The sequence below is a fragment of the Chaetodon auriga genome, chromosome 1 (genome assembly GCF_051107435.1).
Source record: "Chaetodon auriga isolate fChaAug3 chromosome 1, fChaAug3.hap1, whole genome shotgun sequence".
Taxonomy (NCBI): domain Eukaryota; kingdom Metazoa; phylum Chordata; class Actinopteri; order Chaetodontiformes; family Chaetodontidae; genus Chaetodon; species Chaetodon auriga.
In genome coordinates, this window is record NC_135074.1 from 30,070,214 (window position 1) to 30,088,534 (window position 18,321).

The 18,321-nt window shown below is 44.4% G+C and overlaps 1 protein-coding gene across 2 annotated transcripts in view; it reads right to left on the reverse strand.

Annotated features, from left to right (window-relative positions):
* Positions 1–9,123: 9,123 nt before the first annotated feature.
* The window catches only part of mpped2a (metallophosphoesterase domain containing 2a), a 59,052-nt gene continuing 49,854 nt past the window's right edge, over positions 9,124–18,321 (reverse strand). Inside the window, exons 5-7 of one of the 2 annotated variants that reach the window (XM_076733899.1) lie at positions 12,234–12,349; positions 10,214–10,327; positions 9,124–9,786 (exon numbers count right to left, since the gene is read on the reverse strand). In XM_076733899.1, the coding sequence (XP_076590014.1) occupies positions 9,668–9,786; positions 10,214–10,327; positions 12,234–12,349 (349 nt within the window). In that variant the 3' untranslated portion in view covers positions 9,124–9,667. The remainder of the gene's footprint in view (positions 9,787–10,213; positions 10,328–12,233; positions 12,350–18,321) is intronic. The other variant, XM_076733909.1, reaches the window with a different exon arrangement.

Sequence of the window (18,321 nt, forward strand, 5' to 3'; positions counted from 1 at the left end):
TAAAATTGAAACCAAAAACTCACAAATTCCCTTTAATGGCTGTTTTTTTTTATTGCACTTTGCCTCTTTTACTGATTTCTTTAAGAATGAAAGTGAAACTTTGATTAATCTTTGAAAATGTACAGTGCAGTAAAAGTATTATTTACTAAATGTACTTTATTCTGCAGAAAAACATCCCCTGTAAGAGTGTTTTCCTGTTCAGAGCTAACTACTTTATCTACTCTTGGGTAGTTTAGTCACATGGTTTCCAATCTTTCCAACCAGTCTCTTCCAATCTAACGTCTAATCTTTCCTTTTTCATGAAATAATAAATAATTTTACCGCTTTGAAGCTCAAACAGTTATTTAAATGTAAGAAGTTTAGAGTTGAAATATTTCTTTGGTGTAACTGTACTGCAAATTTTAACCAAATTTTGAGAAAATTGGCAAAAGAAAATGTGAATGAAAGCTTGTTTCCATCCACGGCTGTTATGTGATTAAACAGTAGCCTCCCGTCAGAAAACCGCTACGCTGCTGCAGAAGCAGATGGCTCAACCTTTGTGGCCATGCTGTAATTAAAAAAGCAGCAGTCGACTCAAATGGCAAAACAAAGATGTAGAAAACACGATGGAAATATGAAATATTTCTGTTTGTCTCATGTATAAATGTGAGGAAAGTTAGATCAGATCTGTGTGGAGCGATGAGGAGACGTTTTAATCTGCAGAAGCTTCTTGTTTCGGAGTGCAAACAGCTGATCAGTCGCATGAGTTTTCTCAAATTTAACCTTTTTGTCCATGCAGACTCCTGAGGCAGAGTTAGTGCAGTTAACTGATTTTATTAACAAAGTGAGGTGCAGAGGCTCAGAGGGAGGTGAAACAGAGGAGTCAAAAACCAGAGAGGAGTCCAACACAAGCCTACAAGGAGCAGCAACAAACCAACAGACACGATCAAGACATGAGGGACACAAACATCAGCCAGAGAACAAAGGAAGTCTCCAGTATATAAGGTGAGTGGCTGATGATGGAATGAGCTGCAGGTGAGGACGCAGAGGCGGCCAGGTAACTGCAGGACTGATGAGAAGTGGGAACAGGTGTGTAGGAGAGGAAAGGAGGGAGAGTCTGAGGGTGTCTGGAGGAAAGGTGGAGGTCTGTGGAGCGGAGGCCTGAGGCTGGAAGGAGCAGGCTGAACGGGAGGAGGCGATGGTGACAATAAGGAAACGCTGTTCGAAATGCAAAGTTCATCATCATCAGGTGTTATTTGTCACGTCATGTGAATCTGGTGTGTAGCTGAATACAAATCTGGGAATTTATCAGTTTTTATTTGACATATTAAACAGGGGAAATTTGGGTGAATAAAAACAACTGAACAAAACTTTCCAGCAGTGGGAAGTTTTACAGTTTGTTTAACGACTTTGAAGAATTTCTCCCATTTGTCTCTCACGGTATCTTAATATCATCCCACAGACTGAATGTAGCTCAGGCTCGGTGGTTTATTCAGGCTGAGCTGCTGTCACCCTCGATCACGGTGCAGGCTGGGAAACACTTTCCATTTAAAATACCAAGTTTTTGCCAAACCTCCTGCCTCCCCCAGCATCCCCTCCTGACCCTCCCAGTGCTGCGGTTGGCATCCTCCATCCTCGTGCTGGCTGCACCCTCCCAGCCAACGCAGCCATAATGCTCCCCCATATGGCAGACAGCATCTCCCGCTGAGGGACTCCTTCACTTCTATTAATACGCACAGTGTAATAAAGGGCTCAATTGAATTAATCAGCTTGAAGACATTAATCAGACATTAATGAAGTATTGACCTCTGCACCGCACTGCTGTTCACGGTGTCTGCCCGCCTGTTTACGTCTGGAGTCGTATCGACCTGCTGGAAGGTTTTCTGTTGATTGCTGAGAATCTCCCACGTTTCCCCAAACGGACGAAAAGCTGCTGCAGAGTTTCCTCAAAAAACAATACCAAGAGAATCCAATTAAAGTTGATATATTTGCATTGAGTATTTTGACAAAATATTCTTAGTAAAGGTAATTCTTTATAACGGTGACCACCACATACAGTACAGAGGATCAGTGGTGAGAACCTCCTGCACAGAGCAGAACATCTTGCTATTGGGGTGGAGGATACAGAGAAGGAGGTGCAGCAAAACTCAAGCCTGAGTTGAACATCAGTCAGACATCTGTCCCATCAGGTTACGTCATTCGAATCAGCTGACTTTTCTGAATTTGTGAACCCACATAGGTGGTGAATTTATCTGCAGAGGGGTTTGAAGGGAAAATATTTTTGCATTAAATTCAGTGGTATTAAGCTTTCAACGTTTATGACTCAGTGCTGATTAGATTTGACAAAAACTCAAATTTTACAGCCTCTATTGGCTTTTATGTGTATGACATCACCCGGAGCAGATCTGGAGATCAGTGAAATGTGAAGGATCCTGGATGAGAGGTGAACTGCAGGAACAGTCAACACGTTCATGAGCACCAGACCAATGAAGCCGGAGTGCTGAAACCGAGCTGCTGGCTGTCACTCAAAGCTGCGATGCCTAAAATCATGCACAACTTCGAGTTTTAATTTAAGTGAGTCGTATAAAAATTCACCTCTGTACAGTAGCAATAGAGACCCAAATCATTGTTTGTTCCAGGATATAAACATGTTTATTTATGCAGTAAAGTTGGGCATTTTAATATGGAAGTCTATGGGAACTGACTCACTTTTGGAGCCAGCCTCAAGTGGCCATTTGAGAAACTACAGTTTTTGGTTCTTCCACGTTGGCTTCATGTTTCATGGAGAACCAGAGGAACATCAGTGAGAACATGTACATCCAACACCACCCTTTAACAGGCTGCCCCCACCTGCACATACACACCATGTACGATCGCTTATCATCACTGAGCTAGCTCCGTTCTCCGATGAATACTGTGCAATGCGGTTAAATTGTTATTTGATGACACTTAAAACTACTCTTTACACTACTTTCAGTCTTTTCTGCTTATTGTTTAAGTCCTAAATTTATACGTGAATGACCTTTCTATGGACCAGTTTCTGTGGACTTTGGAACAATGACGTGTTAAATCTATGTTTACATCTAATTATCTTCTCCAGCAGTGTCAAAATGAATTAACATATTGTTGGCGCCCAGTATTTTATGATTTGTTGTCGAGGAGATTTTACCATCAGAGGAAAAGCTACACTGACATCCAATTGTCAAGGATTTTGATTGTCCGTTGAGCAATGTTCTTGATTAGTGAATAATGGAATAATGGTGCCCCATAACTGTAATTACGTTAATTTCCCAAACTCCACATAACTAATTAATGAGTCGCTTACAAATCAGCGGCAAGAAAAGAGAGAGACAGGAGAGTGGGAATCTGGAAGGAGGTAAATTACGTACCATCAGACAAATGTAGCTTTTGTCTCGGTGGTGATGTAAAGAAACAGCAGAGGTACTAATCATCTCCCGTCATTCAGCCGATCCACTTGTGATAATCATGCATTGTTACCCGGGTTGGAAGGTCAATTCTCTTCCAGTTCAATCAGCTCTCAGAGATTCCTTTAAAACTCTGAATGTAAAGAGAAATGACAGCATCAATCCGCTTCGCAGGGGAAATAATTGTGTTGAAAAATAATTAGGAAAGCTCAGTCATTAGCTAATGAACTTACAATTTAATTCAATCAAGTTTTACATTTGGAACTGGCTAAATTAAAGCTGAACCCGCCTGATTTGCATATGGCTGCATATATTCACAGTATTGTCACGTTTCTGTCAGAAAACGCTAAATTCCTTTCTGATTTTATAAAAGCTCTCCGGAGCTTTTTATCTCAATTTCCAAACATCTTCCTCAAACAAACCCCAAATAATATAAACTGTAATAATGAAATATTTAGTCTGAAAAGATGTTAAGTAAGACCACATGGGAAAGATGAGCGCATGGAAAGCATGAGTCTGCGTGACTCTGATTCAGAGAATTATTTCATAGCAACTCCACTTGTGCCAAATGAGCTCCAGATTACAATAATACCGCTGGCGGGCAATTAAGTCCATATAAACAGTGCATGCAGAGTGCTGGCACCAGAGTAAGCCCCCCCCCCCCCCCCCATCTGAACACACACACATACACATACACACAGGTTGATATGGGCTCAGACTCTGTCAGCCTTCACCGCGTCTTGCCCCGTATCCATCAGCAGCAGTCGAAGGCTAACCTGACAAACACCCAACACCACCAGCAGCTGCCTGTGCAGGGATAATTAATACAGCCGGCAATGTGGCCGAGCTATAAACGTCCTGACACTGAGACATGAGAGGGTGATGGATGGAGAGACTATCACTAACAGAGAGGGCAGGAGAGAGAGAGAGAGAGAGAGAGAGAGAGAGAGAGAGGAGCGCTGATAATCCAGGAAACATGACAGACGGACGCTAATAAAAGCAACTTCATTGTCTCTGTCAATGGAAAAATTCACAGTTCATTTTAGCAAAAAGACTGTTGGAGCGCTAGTTTGCGAACAGTCGCTTCTCTTGGTTGAATCAGTGCGAAAGATGCTAACTGTGTTAGCATAAGCCAGCGTACGTAAAAATCTGCATCAGTGATGTATTTGGCAGCAGCATTTAAAATGTGTTCAGTTAGCATGTGTCAAAGGTGGCAAACATTTAGCATAATGTTTAGCCTGTTAGCACGTTAGCATTCTCATGTTTATCATGTAGTTCAAAATGTTAGCATAACGATCAATTATACATTAAATCATCAGTGTAAAAGATGCTAACTGTGTTAGCATAGGCCAGCGTACGTAAAAATGTGTCTCTGTATTAGCCTCTTCAGGTTTGGCGGCACATTTAGGATGCATTTAGTTAGCATGATTCAAAGGTTGCAAACATTAAGCATATCGTTTAGCTTGTTAGCACGTTAGTATTCTGATGGTTATTATTTAGTTCAAAATGTTAGCCTACCAGTATGTTAAGATTAGTTCAAGTTCAAACGAACTCACATGCTAATCTTAGCCAGTGTTGGGCAAATTCCGTGAAAAAATTGATCAATTATACATTAAAACCTATACAAATTATTAACTAAAAAATGTTGAAATGCTAAATTTAAATTGTAATCCCTTACACCGCTGAACAAAGTGACTGTGTGACTGCCCAACACTGATCTTAACTAACACGCTAATGCTAACATGTCCACAAATAGCCTGTTCACAATTAGCATTCAGTGTGTTAAGATTAAACTTATATTTCAGCTTATTAGTGGCATGTATCATATTACCATGCAGGCTAGCATTTCCTGTTTCCTTGTTAGCATGTAACGCTGACATTTCTAGCATGTTAACATGTGTACAGTATGCTAACAGGAAGATGTTTAGCATATAACATTTAGCATGTTAGGGCGTATAGGCTGTTTGTCGCTCTGCAGGGACACAACATGTGCAGCGTTAGAGTGGCCGCATGCATTCACACCCACACTAAGAGCCAGAGCAGCCGTGTCTCCTCCTGCTCATCTGTGGCCTATGTTAATATGATTAGACTGGATTATGGTAATGTGCAGGGGGATCTGGTGGGTGTGGGGCGATGCTTTACTGCTCTCGTTTCGGGGAATAGTTAATTGGTTGGGTTGCTTTGATGTTGTGGTGATGAGAGAAGGGGGTTGGTGGGAAAGGCTGGCAAAGGCGCCCTACAACTCAAGCCCATTTTATTTTTGGCCTACGAGGGATCTGCGCTGGCGAGTGGTGAAAAGGAATGAAACCTGATGAAACCAATGAGAAATGATGCAGATCTGCAGGTGCAACATTGTGAGCGTTGAGATAACAAGTATGGGAGGAAGAACACAAGATGTATATTTACCCTCTCATGCTGAGCGAAGCATGTTGGGTCAACTGTTGATCTGCTCTCTTTGAGTTTCATTTATGATCTGCTAAAGGTTCTTTGACTCTAATATTGATCGGCACAGCTACAGTGGATGAAAATGTCCTCCTGTGCTCTTGTGAAAAGCTTGCCGGGTGGCGCGTATCCTCGCTGACAATAAAAAATAAATAGAGATTTTACACCGTATTCTTCTACATGCAAATTGACGACACAAAAACACTCAGCACTGGATATCACATCACCAGCATCTTCAGCTTTGCAGTAGTTCATATAAATAAACAGCAGCCTTCCACGGCTGCAGCTCGAACATCGTCATGTAAATAATTTCAAATAGCCCTCACAGCTGGAGAGGTCAACAATGTGCAAAGACTTTTACATTTCAGATTTAACAGTTTTTATCCACACAGTCACAGCGGGGTAACAAAGCCACTCTGCTTTTATATTCATCTGTGGGCCAAGACTTTTAAACACGGTGCTCTGCTGGCCTCAATGCAATCAGGGCCGGCAGGTGTTCTGCCAGAAGAGGAGAAACACCTGCTGGGATGTCGGCTGTATACGTACTTTGTAAATAAATATACGAAGGGTGGAAGTAAAAAAATTATTCAGAAAAATGAAGGTGGTGAAAACGCATGTGAACTGAAAAATAGAGACTCTGCTTTCAACTTATCACAAGTGTTTTAATTAAATTGGATTTAAATTAATTGAATCACTTGATATTTTATTTCACAAGTCACGTGCATGTCCATCACCTCCAATTTTATAGATTACTTCCTGCTAACTCCACTCCTCATGTATACAAATGGCCAAACCTGCTTGCAGCTGTGTCCACTCAATATTTACAGTACATGCTTTTACAAATTCTAAACGTACTAATGTAAAGAGTAAAATGTCAATGTGGTGGTTATTCTATCAGCGGCTGTCAGGCAACTTGTAAAGAAAGCCGGCATGTTTGGCTTCCTTGAAATGGAGGTGCATCAGCCAGGTTTGCCACATGACTCTCATACAGCAGTGTTTTCCAGAGGCGTCCACTAAAAACACAACTTGGACGTGTGAATCTGATGACTAAATCAAAACATACTCGCAGCCTCATATTGACTTTAACACCAGTGAATCATGACATCGTTTGGACTTTAGCCTTCTGACTTGGAAACACGGAACAATATGTCATAAAAGCCTTCACAGCGAGCCAACTCCTCCTTTCCCCTACAATGGATTCACTGGGAATCTGTTCCTGACAGCAGCCCGTCGTGCTGTGCGAGTGGGAGGGAAAGGTGCGTTTGGCAGCACGGACCAGATTAAACCTCAGGCTGTCACAGTCAGGTTTAAGGACTCTGCAGTGGTCAGCAAAAAACACACGAGCAACATGCAAAACACGCCAGAAATTACAAATGATTGTACTTTTGGTCACAGAAGAAGAAAGCACATTTGACTGGGGAAACTCTGAAACCCCAACAGTCCAAAAAAGGTCCCATTTTGGCTGAAAGCTCATTTGTCCAACAGCACGTCAAAATTATACATTGGTCTAATATCTTAGTGTATTGGGACATGCAGGTTGCAGTTTGGTTAATTTTAGGCATCAAAAATATTTGGTAAAGAAAGGTCGTGGTTTAGGTTAAAATAAGTACTTTATGTCAGATAAGTTACGTACATAAACTGTATTTCCACTGGAGTAGTAGGCTGTTGGACTTTCTCTTGTCAGACTTGGGATTTTGGAATAATAAACTGTGAAAATGATGACAAATTTTAAAAAGAATTCATTATTTTTGTAGAGTTACTGCAGTCAGTCTAAAAATCTAAAAATGGCAGTAAATTTGGTGAAGGACTTAATTGTGACTTGCAAAACTACCGATTTGACCCACCTTTCGTCTTCTGTGGTGGCTTAGAGGATCCAAAAAGCAGCTTTTCTAAAAAGCAAACGAAGCACAGCAGCAGCAGCATTTCAGAAAACTGTTGCTTTGTTTTTATTAAATAATGTGTTTTGAACCTCAGGGCCACCATACAATTAAGACGGCAGGATTTCCAGACTCGTTGTCTTCTGAGATTTCGGTCTGCACCGCTGAGGAGAAAGAAACTCAAAGCTGACGTTGAAGAGCCGTCTCATTAAAAACGAAGACAGAGCTTGATAAGTAAAAATCTTGCAATTTTATTTGCATATAAAGGCAGCTAAATATATCACAATGAACTGAAAGAGAGAACTAACATTTCCATGAAGAGGGATACAATCAGAGAAAGAGCGAGAGAGGAAGAGAGCACGAAAGAGCATTTACAGCGGCAAAGTTGAGACAACTATTGGCAACATTTTTTTTGTGCTAGCAAGATTGCATTTACACACAGTGCAAAATTAGAAAAAAAAAAGCAATAAAACACAAATACTATCAGATTTACACTTTAAAGGACAACTTAACCATGTTTAGGCAGGTGTGCTGTGGGGAACAAGCGGCACCTGTTGGATTGTGACTGACAAATTTTCCTCTCTCATCCCAAATGAACGTCTACCCGACCGAAGAGTCGAAAGAAAAAGATTAAAGAAACCTCTGAAGAGCATCTGATGGGAGCATTAAAGAAACATGTCAATCATACTTCAGGTGCACACAGAAAAAAAATGCACCGGATCTTCTTTTTTTCGTCAAACACAGCTTTTAGTACAGATGTTTTACAACATGAATATATAATATATATATATATTTTATACATACATTTTCCAAATTAGATCAGAAATCCTTAACGGGATGTTACAAAGTTAATTTTCCGGGTCGTAATTTGATAACTTCCTGTCCCTGCGTTATTCAGGTGTTGTTTTGCGGGGATGATGGGTAATAAATAAGGACTTTTCTCTGAGCTTGCAGAGAGTGGGGCTCTAGCTGAGAACATTAAAGCTAGTTTAAGGCAGCGTCCCTGTCAGCCAATAAGAAAAGAGGAACTGACGAGAAAAAAAAAAGACCTAAACACAAAATATCAGATGATACAACATAAAACAATGGCATCCACTGTCTGGCCAACGCAAACCAAACATGAAGAAATTGTACAAATTCACAAAGCATCATTTATCTTACAGATCTGACCAATATTTATCAAGAGCAAGATTGTTTAACCACAAAACCCCTCTGAAAAAGGAGAATACCGGCGCCTCTCCTAGCTCATGTGGACGTTCCCCCCCAGAATTCTGCATCACATGCTGCACTTATTTATGCTTTAACACTTTTAACCTTCAAAATAAGCCAAGACACGCAGATGTGATGGTACTGGTGTACGGAAGGCCGGGGAGGACAATAAATGATCATTTTTATTTTTTAATAATCACAAAAAAGACAGCAAAAAGTATTTTCCTATCATAAAAAAAACTATTTGTGACCTCGAGAATATGAGCTTGCTGTGTTGAAAAGGCATTGAGGGATTATTTCCTGGATGAGGATCCGTTTCTTTCCTGTCTGTCAGGTGATTAACAGGAAGTGGAGCGTCGCGCCGAACAGCACTGATATAAAAATGCTCAACTCTGCTTGAAACCAGAAGATAAAAGGTGTCTTCGTGTTGTGGACGCTGTTTTTAGGACCTGATATCTGCAACTTCGCTGACAAAACTCTGAGAGGGAAACCTGCATCGTTGGCACAAATAGAAAAAATAAAACACCGGTATTCTCCTTTAACCCTCCCAGACAAACTCCCCCCGCCCGCCCCCACCCAGCCCACGTCTCCAAACCTTCTCAATCTCAACAACAGCTTGGAGAAGACCAAAAGTTTTCAAAGAAACACTTAGAATTTTTTTTTTAAACTTGACATATTTATAGAAAAAAAGTAGTTTATCCTGCCCGCGACCCTCCCCGCCCCCGTCCTCTGGTCTCAGGAGCTGGAGGGGTTGGGCAGGTCGAACACGATGGGGGGGTTGGTGGGCTGGAAGCTGACAGTGCAGGTCGACGCGTTGATGAACGTCGTGTAGCCGTCTGTCATGATCCCGTAGCCTGGGGGAGGAACAGGAGTCAGCGACAGCCAATCACGACCTTCTACCACCTTTGCCACCACTGATTGGTGGTAAACAATAAACGATAATTCTATGGATGTTAAGAAGCTGAATATTTTGAATGTACTAGTAACATATTATTATAATAAAGAGACAGAAATATGTTTGTTGAGTTCAGGAATTAGTTACCTGACGGGAAAACATTTCCCCGTCAACAACCCCTCAAACAAGCAGCAGCACTTTGTGGGCAAAAGATCCTTTTTCTGTATTTGTAAACCCAAAATCTATCATTCAGACTACAACACCAGCTCCAAACCATCATGTAAACAGTGAATAAAAACCGAATAAAATCACAAACGAGCTGTGTGTCTGGTCTGAAGTGGCTCCTCTGTGTGTCAGAGTGAAGCTCTGGATTTCAGTCTCAGTACCTTCATGAATGCCTCCGAAGGCGTGAAGCTTGGGTCGCACCCTCTTCTGGACCGTGTTGAGCAGCTCCACACAGCCGACCCGCTGCAGCTCCTTAGGAACCCAGTCTCGGAAACCTACACAAACACACACATTCACATTGTCAGTTCCCCAGACCGCGTCGAGCCCGATCCGTCAGGAGCGGAGGATGTGCAGAACGAGTCGACGAGCTGAGGTACAGTGAGGTTCAGTGGCTGCGATAACGTGTCGTCACCCTTTGTTAGCCGTCGTTTAAGGTTCACGGATTCTGACTCCAAGTTTGCTCGTTGAATCTGAGTTGTTATAAAAACACTGACTCCTGTTAAGTTCAGGTCCATGTCTGTCCAGACTCAGATAATGAGACTTTGGAGGAATTCAATAAAAGGTATTAAGTGTGTCGCTATGCTTCATCACATGGTCCATCATTTGAAGCTCAGTGTCAGCAGAACCAATTGGCTTGTGGTTGATTGCGATGCTTCACATATGGATGCTGCTGCAAGGAAGCTACAAACATGGACGCTTCGCACACATGTTCAACCCGGCAGCACAGACGATTGAAACCATCAAGATCAGAGTCACCAATTCAGGATCTGAAATATGGTCACAATCTGCCTTCTGTTCCTGAGTGATGGTTTGAATAACGGGCCAGAAAAGCGTTTCTGCAGAACATTATGATGACAGAGTGAAGTTGACCTTTGACCTTTTGGATTTAAAACGTCATCACTTCATCTTTTCACGCTGTGACACATTAGTGTGAAAACGTGTCGTAATTAGCATTTGAGTTCTTGAGTTATGGCCAAAAATGTGTCTTGTGGGGTCACGCTGACCTTCGACCACCGAACTCTAATCACTTCATCCCTGAAAGCTCGTGGACGTTCGCGCCAGATGTAACGAAATCCCCTCGAGGCCTTGCTGAGATATCAGGTTCACAAGAGTGAGACGGACGTACGACCTGAAAACACGATTCCTGCAGACACAGCTGTCGGTGGCACGGAGGCATAAAAAAACGGGTCTTTATATCTGCTGCAGGAGACACTGCGTCACAGTGGACCCCCCCACACCACCCTGCCCTTTAGTGCAAAGATGGTGTTTTTGCTGCGTCACTCGGTGCTGATCCAGCTCTTCCTGTGGTCCGCCGTGTTGTAAACTAAGCCACAGTTTTGGTGCTTTACTGAATGTAAACGGACGTTCTTGAACGCACTCCCAGCCCATATTTGCAGCCTTTTCTAGTTCAGAACCTCTCTTGATACTGAAGCCTGTAAATAAGCGAAAACCTCAAAAATTTACTGCCTTTCCATCTGAGCTGAACCGTAATCGAAACGCATCCCGGCAGGTGAGACCTGTTCTTGATATTTCTTCCACAGTTGTGCAATCACAGATTTTGTTTTTCCTTTTTGTCTCTTCCAGTTTTGAAGAGCCACCTACATCTTTAACTGCCCCCCCTCCCCCCCATAAGCCCTGCTCTGCTCTCCCATGGTCTCCCTCCAATTGTTTGCAGCGTCTGTCACACTGGTGCAAAATCGAGTTTCCATGCAATCAAACGGCCACAGCGGCTGCCGCAGCAGCAACGGCGGCAGCAGCCCTCCGTAGGCGAGAGGGAAGGAAATCACTCAATAAAGCCAGATGGAGAGCGCAGAGAAAAAAAAAAAACAAGCTGGGAAAAAACAACTGGGGCCAAAACAACTAGAAGGAAAACTGAATCAGTCTGCAGTGAAAAAAAAACAAACAGTTATGCATTTTCTTTTTCATAAAGCCAAACACAAATATTGAATCACAGAGCGTGTTCAGGGTGTTTGCTCCAGATACTGTTGGATTTAGATGAAAACAGTGTTGACTATCACACACACACACACACACACACACACACACGCACACACGCGCACACACGCGCACACACACGGCCTGCCGCGACGCCTCCGGTGACTTCATACAGGTTTTGAATAACGAGGCACAACCTCATTAGATATGCTGATGTGGGGGCAGTGATTGGTTAATTGGACTCACCGAGCGGAGGTCCGTGGGTCATCAGGATGTCGATGCCTTCAGGGACGAGGTTCCATTTATCCAGCAGAGACTGACCTCGAGGCAGGTTGAACCCCCAGCCGTTGAACCACGGAGTCCTGCAGAGACAGAGGAGAGAGAGCGCATTAGCTCCACCGTGATCACGGCGCCAAGCTGAATTTGATATCCGGAAGCAATAGACATCATCTCCAGCGTGCCATTTCTTAAAAGCTGCACGTTTTAATGCTTGTTAGCCTGTGCCCTTATTTATTAACTTCAACAGTTTTCACAGCTTCATCTAATATCTGATTTTACACCAAATGACTGCAAATGAAACCGAAGCGTCTCCACATGACGGACGTTGATGCACCTTTAGGGACTAACAGGGTTTTTTCTGCCAGGTCGTCGGTGTTTGAGTCCCTAACATTAGCGGAAAAATTCATTAAAATAGTAAAAATCTATACATGAAGAGTAAATTTAAAAGCATCACAAACTTCACTGCGAAAGGCTTTAAGGGAATGAAACTGGTGATGGTGTTTATTATGAAGAGCTGCAGGAAGTTTTAAGTTAGCCTCATACATAACTTTGGTTAGCGCCCGTATTGTTTATCGTACATGCATCCAAGCATCCACTCATGCAGGTGATACAACACGTTCCTGCTGACGACATCACACTAACCCGCTAATCTACAGGTGGCGGTAACACACGGAGATATGAAACAATACGCCACAAAACACAGAAGAAGAAGGAGACCGCAAGCTAGCTTGTTTATAGCAGCTTTAAGGCTGTGAAAGGCTGATGTGTTTAAGACTAACAGCAACAACAGATCACCAAACAAGGTTTTTCTTGTCTTGTTTGAGCTTAATATGCATGAAACCTGAATAAAACGACTCCACAACAGGATGCATTCATTCCACAGAGGATGTGTTACTGCTGTACACTCACAGGTTATCCACACTACGTAGTGACAACACCTGAGGTGGTTCACCACCACACACTTGAAACAAACACCATCGATTGGTCAGACTGTTTACCTGCGAATAGGAGCGCTTGGTTTGATGCACCAGAGCCGCAATCAAGCTTAATTAAATTTAGCAGCAAAAACTATATGGCTGACTGCGCAGTGCAACTAAAAAGAAAAAAAAAGTGCATTTCTAAACAGCAGGGAGCCACATCATGTGTCAACCACCATTCCCTCTGCAGCACAGGCTGCAGGTTGATTGACAGCAGCCGGGCCACCTCCGGCAGCCTGGATGGGAGTCTGCAGCTCCAGGGTGACAGGCAGCATCTCAGCCTTCCCCAGCAGACACAAAGAAAGCCTCGATCTGGCTGAGTGGGAATAAGGGATGGATGGATAGATGGATGGATGGATGCGGGGGGGGGAGAACAGATGAAGAAATAAAGCGAACCATGCAGAGGTTAGATGTAGGAGCGGGGGCGGGGAAGCCGAGGGGAGAAGAAGAAATCGAGTAGAGGCTGCTTGATAAATTGAGCCTTCATTTATCACAATAGTGGTAATGGCAGAAGAAGGCTGACAACAGAGGAAAGGAAGATAGATTATCGCCACATAATACCTCAGTATATAAGCTGACCTGCCGCAACAAGGCTAGAAAAAATCTTTTAAATTCAACTTGAGTTTAGCAGCACAGAGCAGCAGAGAGTGAACCACGAAAAGAAGATTTGGGCTTCGTTATTCCCGGGTTACTCTGGGACAGAGCGCTGACTCCGGAGCAGCTTCCAGTCACTTAGCGATGGTGCTGCGTTTGATGTTTGACCGAGAGGAAATCAGGGCTCCACAAATATCAATTGCTTTGTTACAGTGAGGGATGAGGGATCAATACTTCCTGTTGGACAGGAGCGCCGAGCGGGGCGAACCGGAGGCCGAGCGGACTCCAGATGTGTAAAACATCTCAATCTCTGCTGGTTCACTTCAAAAACAAGCTCTTTAAGGACGTCTGCTGAATATAAGGCTCAAAAAGAGAGAAATCCCATTAATTCAGCACGGTGAGAGAGCAGAATTATAATGCGGTTTAAGCGCCGGCGCAGCCCGTTCGGGTCTGGCGCTCGAACAGTATCGAGTGTTCGTGTGCTCGGGCAAAAAGGCGGCGGCGGCCCGGCAGCTCGCGCTTTGATTTGCTCGCTCAGTCGTTGCCTCGTTCTCTCGCTCGGTGGAGAGCTGAGAAATGAGGTTAAAAATGAAATGTGAGGAGCGTGCAGGGGAGTGAAGGCCACAGACTGAACTGATTAATTAGAACTAATCACACAAATCGGAGCTAATGGAAGTCTAATGGATTACTGGGAAGACGCGCCGCTTCTCACATGGAAATAGCGCTGCGGCGGCGGCCGAGGTGAGGAGAAACTACCAAAGCAGTGAATCAGAGAGGAGCCGGCCCGGTCGGCTGGCTGCACACCGAAGGCACCGGCAGGGCATTAGTCTGCCTCTAGTTTTGACTAATAGCGACATGGCCAAACTTTGAAAAATGGCCGAACGCATTTATTTTCCCCCATTCAGAAAAATAAATCGCGGCTTCTCGCAGCAGAGATAAATAAACAGCTGGAACGTTGATTTTGCTCCGTGTTTCACATGTTTTCTCCCGCATAAACACATTCGTCTGGGAGATGAAACATAACCCCTGACATGAGCCGCGGATCCGGAGCCAACCAAAAGGTCCTGACTGAATGCAGAGCGGGACGCCGCCGCTCCACGCCACAATGGCCCCATTGTCGGCTGTCTGCCTATGAAATATACCTTCCATGCAAGTGCATTTGTTAACCTCCGCCAAGATTAATGACATCCTGGTCACATAAAGGAGAGACTGTTTCCTGTGTGGCTGTGACACAGGTTTTATTATACTGTACTGCTGAGTGTGTGTGTGTGTGTGTGTGTGTGTGTGTGTGTGTGTGTGTGTGTGTGCGTGTGTGTGTGTGTGCGGTGGGCAGAGTGCAAGTCCAGCAGCATCTGAGTAGGATGTGTGTCGAACAGAATGTACGTTGCCAGTGTCTCAGTCTGTTCTCAGTGTGTGTATATATGCAGAGCAGTGTGTGTGTGTGTGTGTGTGTGTGTGTGTGTGTGTGTGTGTTGTGACAGGACTACATTCGGAGCCCGGTCCTGCCTTGACACTCGCCATCTGGAACGCGTCGCCGTGGCAACAAAGGAGAAGCGTCTGGAGGCAGGCACAGTGGGAAGTGGAACAACATCACAGAAATAGAAGCAGAAGTAAGAGAAAGAGAAGGAGGAGGAGGAGGAAGGAGGTGACGATCGGAGCGAAGAAAGGAAGGTAAAAAAGAGGGAGGAGGTGCAAAGATGAGGCAGGAGCTTCACCTGACGGACGCCATGTGACTCCAGAGGAGGAGGCGCCCTGGTTAATATCGTCAAAGCTCCCTGCAGCCAGCAGGAAGATTCAATGTACGAAAGTAAGAAAATACCGACTTCAACTCAAACATCTGCAGCTCTGAACGACGCCACCCCCCAACCCACAACCCCCCCAGGTGGGAACAGGTTAAAAATGTGCAGCTCGGGCCGGCGGTGGAGGTGAAGCAGACAGAAGCCATTTAGCCCTTGTGTGCAGAACGTCAATATTCAATTAGGCTGGTGGACATCATTAGGACGGCGGCGCGGCGTCTCCCCGGGCCTGACACCGCTCTTAACCCCTCTGCACCCCCCGAACTGCGCTCGGTGGGTCCCTAGACAGGCTAAGAAACCCCCCCAGTACCCCCGACACACACACACACACACACACACACACACACACACACTCACAGAACGCTTCACTCCTCTCATTACACCTTTTAATTGGACTCCTCCCTCCCTTAATGGATCATTTTAACCATTTTTTACACCTCAAAGAACTGAAGGTTTAGAGGCTGACGTGTTTTTGTGACTGTTCTCCAAATTATTTCACAGGGCTCAGCGGTAACTCGACATCTTTTACTGACTGCTAACATGATCTGCCGTGTTACTGTGTCACCAGATTCTGTTGTTAAGTTAATGTTTCCAGTTCAGTTGCAAAGAAAAACATAATGACAATTGGTTGTTTGCAGTCACGTGACATTAAATTCAGATGGAGGGCAGGAAGTGAAAACTAACCCTTACTTCTACTCCAGAAACCAAATGAAAACACAAAATTATGGAGACATGCAACCTTGGTGTTAGCGGTTGGGTCCACGACGCTCGCAAAGTGCTCATAGCTTTGATTGTCCTGTGTGATTAAGCGAGCAGCAAACGTTCATTTTCACCTTTATAAACAACAACATTTGGTCCTCAGTAGCAGCTCTTCGTGGTTTCCCGGTTGGATCGATCTGAACAACCCTTCTTAATATTGTGATATTAATGTCCTCAGAACCACATGACTGTTTCAGGACCATTTTGAAGCTGCACAACCAAAGTCCACAAATCCATACTGCATGCTGTTTAACGCGGAATCACCAGTATCATAACCCCCATTTGCTGAATTAGTATTTATGTGTTGCTTCTTTGGTATTCATGAACTGTTTGACTCGGTTTCTTTCACATTTTCTACTCCAGATATTTTCCGATCATTTAAATTATGCAGCCATGAGCCCAAACTACTGGTTATTTCTCTGGGAGGCTCTGGGGTTAACGAGCTCAGGTCCACCTCGTTTATCCTGTTCCTGAACCGACACACGCTGAGGCGCCTTCGTTTACCCTGTGCAGCGCAGGATGTTTACCAAACACAGTGCGGACTCTCATCACCTCTGGCTGGGTCTCGTTCGACAGACAGCTGACACACAGCAGTGCAGAGGTCGCAACAAACCTTTGGAAAGACGAGGCGAACAGTTCGTATCACTACGCCTGTTCAGACCCAAAAAACATTCATCTTAGAGCTGAAAACACAATGCAAAAAGCTTTAAAGTCCTACAAAGGTCACTGGAGTGAAGGGTAAAAGGTCATTGAACGCATCAGGAAATATCCTCTGGAGACCATATTTGTTACCAAATGTCACAGAGGTCTGGCGAGCGGTTGAGAAGATAAGCTTCGCTAAAGTGTCGGACAGACGCATCAATGGCTGCCAGCTCAAATAAAGAGCATCGGCGCTCAGAGTTTCGGTGTCAGTCCCTCAGAAGCAAAGGGACAGCCTATTTTTGAGCCCACGTTTGCAAGGTTATACAATCATACAGAGAGACGCTCAGAGAACAGCCAGCAACCAGAACAGCAGGAAGTGGACCAGAATGCAATGCAGCCAACTGTAAGACATGCTTAGATGAAGAGGCTGCCTTCATTATAGGTGGTTATAATCCCACAACACATAGAAGAACTGCTATTTTCTTTCCTCAACGTCTCACTGTAACCAAATCTGGGCAGCGGAGGAGCTGTAAAATGTTATTATGGACAGGAATTATGTCCAAATCTATGAAAATAAGAGCCAGAGTGCTGGACTAGCCCTCAACTAGACCCTAGAAAAAGTGAGAACTGGCAGTAAACCTCACATTAGAGGGATTCCCTGGTCTCTGTGAGCACATTTGGTCTGCAGAAGAAGAGAGCAAGAACACACACACACACACACACACACACACACACCAACAAGACATGTCCCTGCAGGGCGAGATAGAACGTGTGTGTGTGTGTGTGTGTGTGTGTGTGTGTGTGTGTGTGTGTGTTGGCCGTGTTCAGAGCAGAGATAAGATCGAAACATGTCTCAGGTAAAGTATGATCCTCCACCTAAAAGCTGGAGAACAACTGCACCCTGGGATATCAGCCCGGCGCTGAACACATGGCGGGACGAACAAGCTGCACCGTGACCAGCCCGGAGATAATAGGAGAGGGAGGGAGGGAGGGAGTGGAGAGTGTGTGTGCAGGTCCAGCGATCCATCGTGTCTGACCTCTGAGTCACAGCGGCCCCGGGGTCGGCGGGGGGAGGGGTCTAATTGATCAACCTGTCAGAACCAATGAGGAGGGCCATGTTAATGGGACTTTTAGAAGCCCCGCGGGACGCACCACCTGACACTCAGAGCTGTATGAGTATGTGCAAAGCAGAGTGCATGCCCTGCGTGTGTGCGTGTGTGTGTGTGTGTGTGTGTGTGTGTGTGTGTGTGTAATCCCAGAGCCCAGGTAGCCTTATTAAAAGGAGCC